Source organism: Rhinoderma darwinii, chromosome 4 (genome assembly GCF_050947455.1).
Source record: "Rhinoderma darwinii isolate aRhiDar2 chromosome 4, aRhiDar2.hap1, whole genome shotgun sequence".
In the NCBI taxonomy this organism is placed as follows: Eukaryota; Metazoa; Chordata; class Amphibia; order Anura; family Rhinodermatidae; genus Rhinoderma; species Rhinoderma darwinii.
This window is the reverse complement of record NC_134690.1, coordinates 25,460,403-25,473,230: the sequence shown is the minus strand read 5'-3', so window position 1 is coordinate 25,473,230 and position 12,828 is coordinate 25,460,403. Positions and strand designations below refer to the sequence as shown.

Here is a 12,828-nt window from a genome sequence, read left to right as displayed (position 1 = left end):
ATTTTTTTTATTTTAGGGGTGGAACCAAAAGTGCCCCGATTTGCCCTTTTTGACTGTCTGATCTTCTAGGACTGTATCCAACTTGTATTCAGTCCTAGAAGACATCAGAGAGACAGGCAGGACAATCTGGAACTTGCGACTTGTAACTAATTTATTTGGATCAAATCAAATTGGACAGCTGATTCGATAGAATCAGCCCAGAAATAATTTTAGGAATATTATCTTTAATTATAACAATGTATTGAAAAATCAATGTCCGTGAAACATATTAGAAATATTCTTCAACCACTTAAAGGGTAGGTCTAGCATAGCGACTAATTTTTAGAGCACTTACGCAAAATAAAACATTAAATCTATGGTTGTGTATGCAGCTCCTATGCGGACTTATGAGTCTCAATGGCTACAGAGTACAAACAAACCCCCAAATCATGAAAACAGTTTTCTTATACAAACATTTGCAAAAATGTTTTTATGTATTATGCATTAATACAACGAAAAAAACGTAGGTTGCAAAATGGGACAATTTTTAAAGTGTTGTATTTCCCAGAAAAGTACAAAGTATTCTTAATAGTTATTTCAGCCTTTTCAGAAATTGCAGTTTTATTTTGTTTTTAATTAATTTTACATTTTTTCACAATAGTGCAAAGTGGTTTACAATCATATAGAAGATACCAACAAAGGTCAATATGGCCAGATAGAAACGAATGTGAATAACTGAAATCCCCATATGCACAATGACAGCATGGGAAGGTTGATGATGTCATATATTATTTGTAATACTTTTATTCACACTTGCATGTGTTATCAAGGAACCGGCTCATATGTTTTTTTTTGCCTTCCTCTGGATCCACACTGTAGGATTATAGGTTACACTTGATGGAGCTGTGTCTTTTGTTAACCTCATCAATTATGTCAATATGTTGATGAAATAGACTAAGATGTTAGTGGCATGCCAAGCTCTGCCAATAGGGGGCAGTGACCCAGGGATATTTTAGTGCTGACACCCATGGGTGCCATGCAACAGCAATTGGAGTTCTGCTACTTTTACAAAGTAAGGATAGATATCTTATGGAGATCTCTCTATCGTACATTAAACTTAGATGCAGCTACGAATTGCCCAAAACTCGCTGGAGGTAAATAGCTGTTGTGTGTGTGTATGTGGGGAGAGAGGGGGGGGGGGGTTCATTTAACTTGGTGGTGATTATGTCTTATCTGCGAGGGATTGCACACATTTCATAAGGTGATGGGGCATTAATGAACCCTGCGGTAGGATTGAGGTCCAGCTCTGCACCAGGTGGGGCTTGGAACGTGAAGTTCTGTAGTAGGGTTGTGAAGAACAGGAACATTTCCATTTTTGCCAAGTTTTCTCCGGCACAACTTCTTTTACCTGGATAAAATATAAAAAGGCAATGATAAAATTAGCAGATACATAAAATCATTCCTACCACTCTGTAATCTTGCCCAAGTGTTCTTCTAGGCACGGGGATTTAAAGTATAAAGAGAAAACTACTGTGTCGTGCACCACCCCCGAAAGCTCGGCACCAGGCAAAAACATAGTGCTTCAGTCCTATCCCGGGATATTCATTTTTCATTATATAATTTTTTGTTCTTACCCTTCGGCCATTTAAACTGTATAACAACTCGCTGCTGGCAAATGCAAACAAAAATTATAGATAAAACCCCCCCAAAAAAACAAACGGTGTCAGCTGGAAAACTGGCGCTTGCTATTTCTGCTATATTTATTATGACCTATCATAAAGATGACAACTGGGAAACTGGCGCCAGCTATATCTGAAATATCAATCATGATATAGTATAAAAATATCAACTGTAAACCTGGAGCCAAATGTATCTGCCTGATCTATCATGATATGATCATGACGACATGAGCTAGAAAACTGGCGCCAGCTGTTACTGCTATATCATAATGTATTATGAAGAAATCAGCTGAAAAACTGGCGCCATTTGTATCTGTACATTGATAATGTATAAACATACATATATTTAGGGAGCAGTTTCATAGAGTAGCATTTTAGCATGTTAATTGAAAACAAATTCTTCAGATACAGTATATACTAGTATATATGATTTCCCCTATTGTTTAATGGACATAATTGTTACCTAATGAGAATGGTATAAAGGCTTCATTCTTCTTAAACTTTCCATCTGAGTCAAGAAAGTGTTCTGGATAAAACTCTTCAGGCTTCAAAAAGTAAGCTTTATCTTTCAGTACAGAGTGCAGTAATGGGATGACAGTTGTACCCTAAGGAAAGAATATAGGTTAGATAGATGAAGAAACATCACAAATTCCACCAGCCATGCTTTTTCAGAAGGCCCACATGATATCCTCTACATCAGCGGTCCCCAACCTTTTTAGTACCAAAGTCCAGATTCAAGCAAGAAATATTTTCCAGGGACCAGTGGCGGTGAGGGGAGTGGAGGTTGAGAGGAGTTAGGGTCAGTTCACACGTTGCGCAACTACCGCAGAAAATTTGCAGCATAATACAGTAGCAGCAAAGTCGATGAGATAAAACAAAAAACAGTCCTTCGGTGCAGAATTTTATTCCGCAGCATGTCAATTGTATTTGCTTAAAGGCTGCTTATTGGTTGCGGGTTTTCCCCATTGGTTTCAATGGGGAGGTAAAACCCACAACAAATAGCAGTTGTTGCGTATATTGCGACGGAATCGCAGCTATTCCACCACAAAAACGTATACTTACACACAAGTTTGTGTTCTTCCTCCAGGCCAGCCTCCTGGTATGACATTTCAGCTCATGTGACCCCAACAGCAGCGGTCACATGGGATGAAACATCATCCCAGGAGGCCGGCCTGGATGACGTCAGAGGGCCGGCCTCCTGGGATGATGTTTCATCCCATGTGAACGTAGCAGCAGCCAATCACAGGATGCAGCAGTCTCCTGGGATGAAACGTCATCCCAGGAGGCCGGCCTGCTAGCAGGCTGGCTAAAATGCTCAGCAGTGTTCCACACCAGACATTCTAGGTGAAAAACTGCACCACAGTTTGGAGCAGTTTTTCACCTGGAATTTCCTGCGGCCACCGGGATGGATACCAGATACTGCGGTCCGGTACCAAATGTTCCGCGGCCCGGTGGTTGGTCCGCGGCCCGGTGGTTGGTGATCACTGCTCTACATGCCACGGAGTGGGAGTTTAGTTCTGTTAGTCCTTGCCAAGACAAGTTACGATATTCATTGGAAAAACTATTAGGCTTCATGCACACAAGTGCAAATAATTTGGTGGGGGCCCCGTCCTCCCTTTAGAACCCGGACCACCTGACACCCCATCATAGCCACATATAGGAGAGGTAGCCACACATGTGTGGCCCTCTCCACTGAATTCTATTGGAGGTATGGAGACAGATGTGCCAGCGACTCTCTTAGACTTCAAAGATTGCCACACGCATACATCCCCTCCTCTTTTGGATGGATGAAATCACTGTACAACCATCAAGGGATCCCTGTTTTTTTGATAGTTGGGAACCCAGAGGTGCATACACTACCCATATAAATAGTGACTATCAAGGATGGAAATATAAAATAATATATAGACAGAGGACGTTGTCACGGATAATTGTTGTGCTTTCAGCTTTATGTGATTACTTTCTCAGGATACCTAACTTTTTCTTTGCGCTGACTCTTTTATTTAAATTTGAGATTACTATATCATGATTTAAATAAAGATAGTATTTTATCTCCTTACTCATTGGTCTGGCCCACTTTATATGCTTATAAGAGTTCTGTACCATAGAGCCATACACACACTCCATGTGCTGCCGTACACTGCTTCAGTTCAGCACACTACCTTGGCGTTATCCTGCAATTATTCTAGGAGAAAATACCTTGATAATATGGCATCTGATAGAGCTTGTAGCAATTTTTGTTTTTATCTGTGGTATTCATACAGAAAAGCCAAGTCTTTGATCAGAATGGAAAAATAACCTGGATGATTAAATTTAGGGTTATATCTTCCGCTGGGAAATATAGAATTGCTAGATCTAATTAGAATTTATGATATATTTCCAAAGAAGTGTACTCTAAGAATAATACTAATTTCAACATTTATATTTCCTTATATGATAATCTGATTTTGGTTGATATTAAAATAGATTAAGGCTATAAAAGATTAAATGCTTTCGCCATTGGAGCTCCGCGGAGTTAGGTCTTTCAACGCCTCCTCAACTTGTTTTGAGGTTTTTTTTCTCCGTAAACTTCAGAGGAACTGCCTTTGGGCATACAGTGTTTTTTGGTTTTTGTATTTTCTTTGCGGTTCTTTTGTTTTGTGTTTTTTATTTTTTTTCTCTCTAAATAGGTTAATCCTTGGGAATCCAGTCTTCAACCATGCAGACAGACCTAATGGTAGGATTACTTAATGTAGAGGGTCTTCATAGCCCGGAGAAACGGTCAATCCTAATGAATATGCTGAAGGAAAAAAGATTAAAAATTACAGGTGGTTTTTCTACAAGAAACCCACTGGTGTGAGCAAAAACAATTTAACCTAACAAACCGATGGTTCCCCAAGGCCTACCACAGTTATACACCAGATACAAAATCCAGAGGAACTAGTATTCTGATATCTCACTCCCTACAATGGGTATTTCTTGACTCACGGATTGATGGTGATTGTAGAATGCTTCTTCTAAAGGGTGCCATTGCTTCCCAGCTCTTTACCTTTGCCACTATCTATTTACCAAACGTTGGACAGGGGAAGGTAGTGGCATCTTGTTTGGAGACACTGGAGGAGTTTGGAGAGGGAACTATAGTTATGGGTGGGGATTTTAATGTAGAACTAGAACCAAATTTGGATGTGTCGACAAGTTTGTCAGCTATGTCATTCTTCCAACGTCAGCATATTAGACAATTATAGCATGATCACCAATTGGTGGACACATGGCGTCTATTACATCCTGCAGAACGGGATTACTCATTTTATTCCACAGCACATAATTTATATTCCAAACTGGATCTATTCCTTATCAAAACACCAAAATTTGCCATCCCTGCCAGATACTACAATAGACACAATAACTTTTTCAGATCATGCTCTAATTACAATGACCATCTTACTAAAATTGCCGATATCTTTCCAGTGGCAATGGAAGCTTAACCTCTTATTACTAGAGGATGAGTTGCAAACTTGGAAGAAAAAATTGCTCTTCTGAATGGGCGCTCAGTTGTGAATTGAACTAGTATTTTCACAAAATCGTCGGAGTTTGATGCAACAATTTTATTCAATATGCTATTAAAACAAATAAAAATTCAGTTGTTGCAACGCGTTTCAACCACGCACTGTGGTCTTCATCAGGCATATAAATGTTACTAAAATACATCATCTTATATACTCTTATCATGTCATTCACTTCCAGGTTAAACTGTCAAGGTGAAGGTTCATTATGGGCGTTTCAACACAGGTGCGTGTGTTTTTTTAACTCTCCTCACTCCAATTTGCTCTTAATTGCCGTTTCTATAATTTTCTATTTTGAACGATCTACCTTCTATCAGATCATAGATATTTTTTAGGTTTATTGTGAGAAAAGATTGATTTTTTATATGTATATATGTTTATTTACAGAGAACTGTATGCTTCAAGAGTCAACGTCCATGCCCTCTCGCCGCTCACAGACAATGTGAGTAATATTTGTCTATTCAATAGTTCATATTTATTCTAATTATTTTAATGCTGTTCTTTTTTTAAAAAAAAGAGATAACCATATTCCTATAAAACTATAAAAAATGCTTCTAAATTTATTGCTGTTCATATGAATCTTTTAATTTTTCAAATGTCTGGAGCCGGCCACTCTTGTTTTTTGTATTTAATTCAAAAGGAGATATTCCCATTGTGAAACAGTGGTTATTATTTGTTCTTTGTAGATATATTAGATTCAGTTCAATCCTATTATTTTGGATACAAATTTAATCGTTTTGTAATAGGTCGTTCTTCCAGCTATATTATTATGCATTCTTGTTCGCTAATTCTTTATCATTATTATTCCAGCTATATTATCACAAATAAAGAATTGGCGAACAAGAATGCATAATAATATAGCTGGAAGAACGACCTATTACAAAACGATTAAATTTGTATCCAAAATAATAGGATTGAACTGAATCTAATATATCTACAAAGAACAAATAATAACCACTGTTTCACAATGGGAATATCTCCTTTTGAATTAAATACAAAAAACAAGAGTGGTCGGCTCCAGACAATTGAAAAATTAAAAGATTCATATGAACAGCAATAAATTTAGAAGCATTTTTTATAGTTTTATAGGAATATGGTTATCTCTTTTTTTTAAAAAAGGACAGCATTAAAATAATTAGAAAGAATAAATATGAACTATTGAATAGACAAATATTACTCACATTGTCTGTGAGCGGCGAGAGCGCATGGACGTGGACTCTTGAAGCATACAGTTCTCTGCACATAAACATATATACATATAAAAAATCAATCTTTTCTCACAATAAACCTAAAAAATATCTATGATCTGATAGAAGGTAGATCGTTCAAAATAGAAAATTATAGAAACGGCAATTAAGAGCAAATTGGAGTGAGGAGAGTTAAAAAAACACACGCACCTGTGTTGAAATGCCCATAATGAACCTTCACCTTGACAGTTTAACCTGGAAGTGAATGACATGATAAGAGTATATAAGATGATGTATTTTAGTAACATTTATATGCCTGATGAAGACCACAGTGCGTGGTTGAAACGCGTTGCAGCAACTGAATTTTTATTTGTTTTAATAGCATATTGAATAAAATCGTTGTATCAAACTCCGACGATTTTGTGAAAATACTAGTTCAATTCACACCTGAGCGCCCATTCAGAAGAGCAATTTTTTCTTCCAAGTTTGCATTACTTCAGAACCACGAGGAAACGAATTCCTGATACAAATTTATCCCATGCGGTTATGGCTCCAGAGGCAAGCACAGTGTGACCGAGTGTATACAAGCTACAAAATCAAGTTGTGCTGGCGACACTGCACAACTAACCAAGAGGAGCGCCGTTTTCTCTTCTTTTTTATCTTTTTCTCAAGAATACTAGAGGATGAGATAATAGCTGAAGATATTGACCAATCATGGAATTCTTCCTGCTCAACGATAAAGGGGTGTAGATCCAGGTATACTTTGGGAAATTCATAAATGTTTGATCAGAGGGCTCTTTATTAAACAAAGTACAAAGTTAAAAAAAAGAACGCTCTTTAGCTACTAATACTCTACTGGCACAAATCAAAGAATTAGAACTTTCTCATAGACAGTCATATGATAATGAGATTACGATATCATTACTTAGGAAACGCGAGGAATTAAGTACTTTGCTTTTGTCCAAAGGAAGACCTACCCTCTCCAAATGTAGAAGAAATGTTTACAAATATAGTAACAAAAACAGTAAGTCAATGGCCAAAGCATTGCACCTACAACAAGCAAGTACATATGTATCACAAATAGCTACCCCAAATAAGCCTAGATCCAACCTCCCATCAGAGATAGCATCTGATTTCCGAGATTTTTATTTAGCTCTATACTCAAACGAAAAAAATTCTGCTACAGAATCAATAGAATTTCAATCTTGGGTCCGGAAATACATCCTGGAGTCGGGCCTCCCATGTCTAAAATCTGAAGTAACAGATGCGTTGGAAAACTTAATTACGGAGCAGGAATTACTATGCGCAATAGAAGATACCCACAAGACAAAGGCGCCAGGTCCCGACGGATTTACTGTCCCTTACTATAGAAAATTTCTATCTTCCCTAAGCCCATACCTAATCAGAGCTTTTAATTCCATACTACTAACAGATACATTCCCAAACGACTCGCTCAGGGCGTATATTACGGTAATCCCAAAGTCAGGGAAGGACCTTACCCAATGTGGTAATTATCTTCCAATTTCGTTATTAAACGTTGATATTAAATTATTTGCCCAAATTCTATCTAATAGACTGATACCACTATTAAAGAGGCTCTGTCACCAGATTTTGCAGCCCCTATCTGCTATTGCAGCAGATCGGCGCTGCAATGTACATTACAGTAACGTTTTTATTTTTAAAAAACGAGCATTTTTGGCCAAGTTATGACCATTTTCGTATTTATGCAAATGAGGCTTGCAAAAGTACAACTGGGCGTGTAGAAAAGTAAAAGTACAACTGGGCGTGTATTATGTGCGTACATCGGGGCGTGTTTACTACTTTTACTAGCTGGCTGTTCTGATGAGAAGTATCATCCACTTCTCTTCACAACGCCCAGCTTCTGGCAGTGCAGATCTGTGACGTCACTCACAGGTCCTGCATCGTGTCGGCACCAGAGGCTACAGTTGATTCTGCAGCAGCATCAGCATTTGCAGGTAAGTAGCTATATCGACTTACCTGCAAACGCTGATGCTGCTGCAGAATCATCTGTAGCCTCTGGTGCCGACACGATGCAGGACCTGTGAGCGACGTCACAGCGTGATCTCTGGAGAACACGGCTGTGTCTGCACTGCCAGAAGCTGGGCGTTCTGAAGAGAAGTGGATGATACTTCTATACACAACGCCCAGCTAGTAAAAGTAGTAAACACGCCCCGATGTACGCACATAATACACGCCCAGTTGTACTTTTACTTTTCAACACGCCCAGTTGTACTTTTGCAAGCCTCATTTGCATAAATACAAAAATGGTCATAACTTGGCCAAAAATGCTCGTTTTTTAAAAATAAAAACATTACTGTAATCTACATTGCAGCGCCGATCTGCTGCAATAGCAGATAGGGGTTGCAAAATCTGGTGACAGAGCCTCTTTAAATGGATAATGTCCTTATATAGTGGCCCGTCAGCGAGAGTCCGGGATATTTGTCGTTGGAACCTTTCCTGAGACAAATACGGGCACACCCTGACATAACAGGGATACGTACAGGATCACGAGAAGATAAGGTAGCTGCATATGCTGATGATCTTCTATTTTTTGTGACCAATCCAATTATTTCAATTCCGAATCTTATTCAAGAATTTAAATCGGTTTTCCCAATTATCTAACTTTAAGATTAACTTTACCAAATCGGAGGTCATGAATGTTAATCTCCCATCTACAACGGTGAAGAGTATTACATTTACTTTTAAATGGAATAATAAGGCCATGAAATATCTGGGGGTGCTTCTTCCACTAAACACTAAAGACCTTTACAGACTGAATCTTCTTCCCCTCTTGTCTAATATTCAATTGGATAGTAATAGATGGACAAAGGGAGCGTTTACTTGGTTGGGACGTTATATTAATTTTAAAATGTGTACATTACCACATATTTTATATCTATTTCAGACACTCCAAATTAATTCATTTTTTTAAAACAATCAAAGCTATACAGACTACCTTTGTTTGCCAGTGAAGGTTCCACGGATAGGAGATCCACTATTGTGTAGATCAAGGGAGAGAGGAGGACTTACCCTCCCTAAAATAAAATCATACTATTTAGCTACCTATCTATTTCGGGTATTGGATTGGTGTAGACATATGAAAGTAAAACCTTGCATTGGCTTAGAGCAATCTTTTACAAAAATCCCACTTATGGCTTCCCCATGGATTGAACCTAAATACCTAAAAGATTTGCAATCCCATCCAACTATAGGGGCAACACTGGCTTGTTGCTCGAATATGGTGGTGAGGAAATAATTTTTGCCAACATACTCTTCTCTGTATCCTATTTTGGGGAATCCTCGCTTTGTACCTGGTTTAGAAGATCCAATCTGTCGACTATGGATCTCTAATATCAAATTCCGTGCATCTGCAGCCAGGTAAAAAGTGCTGCTGAAGGAAAGTGCTCAGGTGTGTTAAATAATAATAGCCACTCCCACTAGTCTTGAGGGGAGTGGCGTGTGGTGCATGGGATGTGTAATAAAAAGTAAATGAATAGTGTATAATCGTGTATTTTTGACCTGGCTGCGTCCTGTTGGGATTATACCTGCCCAATTTGTGAGTATGGCCATTTTTTGTGTTTTTAATCTTATTATATGTCCGACTTTTTTTCTCTATTGAAGATCATAGTCCAATAGGTCCTTGGAGAGTACACCAACTTCGCTACTTTTATACCTCTCTAACTCAAAGCTTATTATTTAGAGGTACAGAAACACCATTTGAGGCCCTTTGTGTAGGTTCAGGATTATTAAGACAGACTATCCATGATTTACTCGTTGCTTCAAAATCCTCCTGATCAATCGCCTCCACCATATCTTCTTAAATGGGAAACAGATTTGGAACTATCCTTATCTCCGGCACAGCGGACTCTTATTCTTACATAAATAGTCTATTAGTTCTCGATATCAAGAGACGAGTTAGAGAATACTGACCAGATCGTATAGAGTCACATCTCGATTACATACAATCTTTCTATGCGTTACAGATGTAATGAGGCGGAGGGTACTCGTCTACATATTTTTGGGTCGTGTCCAAAGTGATCTTTTTGGGTGAAAATAAGGTGGGTGATAGGGGAAGTAACAGAGGAGACCGTTCCAGCAGACACTGCACTATTTTTGCTTCATCACTGCAATGTACCAATCAAAACATACAAGCATTCATTGCTCTGCATTTTAGTTTTGGCAGCAAGACAATGTATTCCAATTTTGTGGGGAAAAAAACCCAAAACACAGCTCCCACTATAGGTCAGTGTATTACTAAGGTTAATGAAGTAATGCTAATGGAAAATCTGACCTCTTCGATAAAAGGTGGTTATGACAAATATTACAAAACATGGTAGAAATGGATCGAGTTTCAAGATACGGAAATATATGGAGTTCTTTTGTTAGAGATTTGAAATAATTCATTAACTGCGGTTTATACTCCTGACGGTCTTATTTACATTCTGGTTTTTTTGGGTTTTTTTTATGTTTAAAAAAAAATAATGTTTGTGGTTTTTTTTGTTTTGTTTTTTTTAGGGGGGGGGAGGGGTTGGCAAGAATCATTATTCTTTTTTTATTAGATTGTGATATGTAATATATGTGTATTGCTTTTGCATTTCATTACTGGTTTTTGTATGCTTAGAAACGTAATAAAAACCTTAATGTAAAAAAACAAAAAAAAACAAGAAAAGCAAAGTCTCTGTATGCCTTTGTATGAAATCCATGGGAGAATGTCAAGAATCAATGGGAGCATTCTACACGGAGTAATTACATCACTTTACATTGATGAAGCCCCTCATACTAGAGCATTTTACAGTTTCCTGCCATGGGAAGAGCTTAGCTGGACCATAACCGTGTGCATCACTAAATGTTATAATATAGAAACCATTCTATAACAGTGAATTAGGGCACATCAATATCATTACAATGTAAAGCAATATGTAATTGCCAATTCTTATTTTTAAATAGTGTCCAGAATCTTAAAGCACAGTATTTGACTAAAAAACAAGCAAACAATCTCACCTTTGGAAGAAAATAACCCCTAAATGTGATATCTTTAGTTGTTGCATGTGGGAGGCTTCCAGGTACAATGTCACCAAATCTTTGAATTTCATGAATGACAGCATCTGTATATGGCATCTCTTTCCTATGTTCTATTTGTGGTTGAGCTGATCCAACAACATTTTCAATTTCACATTGTACTTTTTCTGTTATGTAAAATGAGACATATTGGGAGTTATAATTCAGTATTATAGCAATAATAATAGTAGTAAAGTAGTAGTAGCAGTAGCCATAATACCTTAAGCCAGAACATTACCAAACATGAATTCAGAAAATAGAGTGTACTTTATTATGGGGTGCTTATAGTGCCCATTACTGTGTCTCAAAAATTAGAAAATCCTTTTAGCTACTTATGTAAACATGCCTAAACTATAATAGATAGAATGTATATACTATAGAAAGTAAAAAAATATATATACTTACTATCTGTACATTACTATTAATGTAATATACTATATACATATATTCAAATATGCATATTTCAATAAAGATCTCTATGCCAAATTGTAGAAGTAAAAATTAGTTGCATGCAAATATCGTCAACAAGACAAAATAGTGTTTAGAAGACCAAGGTCTTCTATTTGTTACTTACTTTGGATTTCAGGATATTTCATCATTAACATTAGGCCCCAGCGCAGAGTGGTTGAAGTGGTCTCCATTCCAGCAGCAAACAGGTTGCTGACCAGCATGCCTAGGTTTTTATTGTGGTAATATAAAGTAGATTCTGGTTTTGCCTTTATGAGATAAATTTAAAAAATATTATAAAGAATTAGATTTATTTGCATCACCCAGCCCAGAGCTTTAGCCGGTCAATATGATACCCAGAGTTTCAGTAATTATTGTGAGAATGCCCACAAACTGTTAATTAACAATTACTTTTTACAATGGGAAATATTTACAGAAAAATTAAATACATTTTGTCGCCCATAAACAGCAATTATGGCATGGCATCAGTTTGATATATCATAAATATGTGATTGTTGGAGGTAGAAACCACTGTAACATCCTCCCCACCCCTTTTATTGTCTATCGGAGATAAAGAATTTGTGAGGGGGTATAATCAATATGAATGTCTTTCATGGGAAAACCCATTTAAAAAGGATAGATAGTTGATTGTATGTTTGTTTTTTTCGATAGATAGGAGAAATTTGAAGTTCCAGAGCCCAATGCAAAATCTGTAACGGGTCCCCCGACCTGCCAGGTGCTACATATGTAGCATACGCTAAAGTAGACTTTGTTCCCCCTCAGGCACCAGTAGCGGCTGCTACCACGGCAGGCAGGCAGGCAGGCAGGCAGGCAGAGGATAGATAGATAGATATAGATAGGCATACACAAGAGGAGTTACTGGGTTAAAATCACCCCCTTGTGCCCTCGAACTCC

At 37.6% G+C, this 12,828-nt stretch overlaps 1 protein-coding gene across 4 annotated transcripts in view; it reads right to left on the bottom strand.

Annotated features, from left to right (window-relative positions):
* Positions 1-571: 571 nt before the first annotated feature.
* The window catches only part of LOC142759081 (cytochrome P450 2C23-like), a 33,333-nt gene continuing 21,076 nt past the window's right edge, over positions 572-12,828 (bottom strand). For all 4 annotated transcript variants that reach the window (XM_075860927.1, XM_075860928.1, XM_075860929.1 and 1 more), the window contains exons 7-10: positions 12,041-12,182; positions 11,410-11,594; positions 2,122-2,263; positions 572-1,387 (exon numbers count right to left, since the gene is read on the bottom strand). In XM_075860927.1, the coding sequence (XP_075717042.1) occupies positions 1,209-1,387; positions 2,122-2,263; positions 11,410-11,594; positions 12,041-12,182 (648 nt within the window). In that variant the 3' untranslated portion in view covers positions 572-1,208. The remainder of the gene's footprint in view (positions 1,388-2,121; positions 2,264-11,409; positions 11,595-12,040; positions 12,183-12,828) is intronic.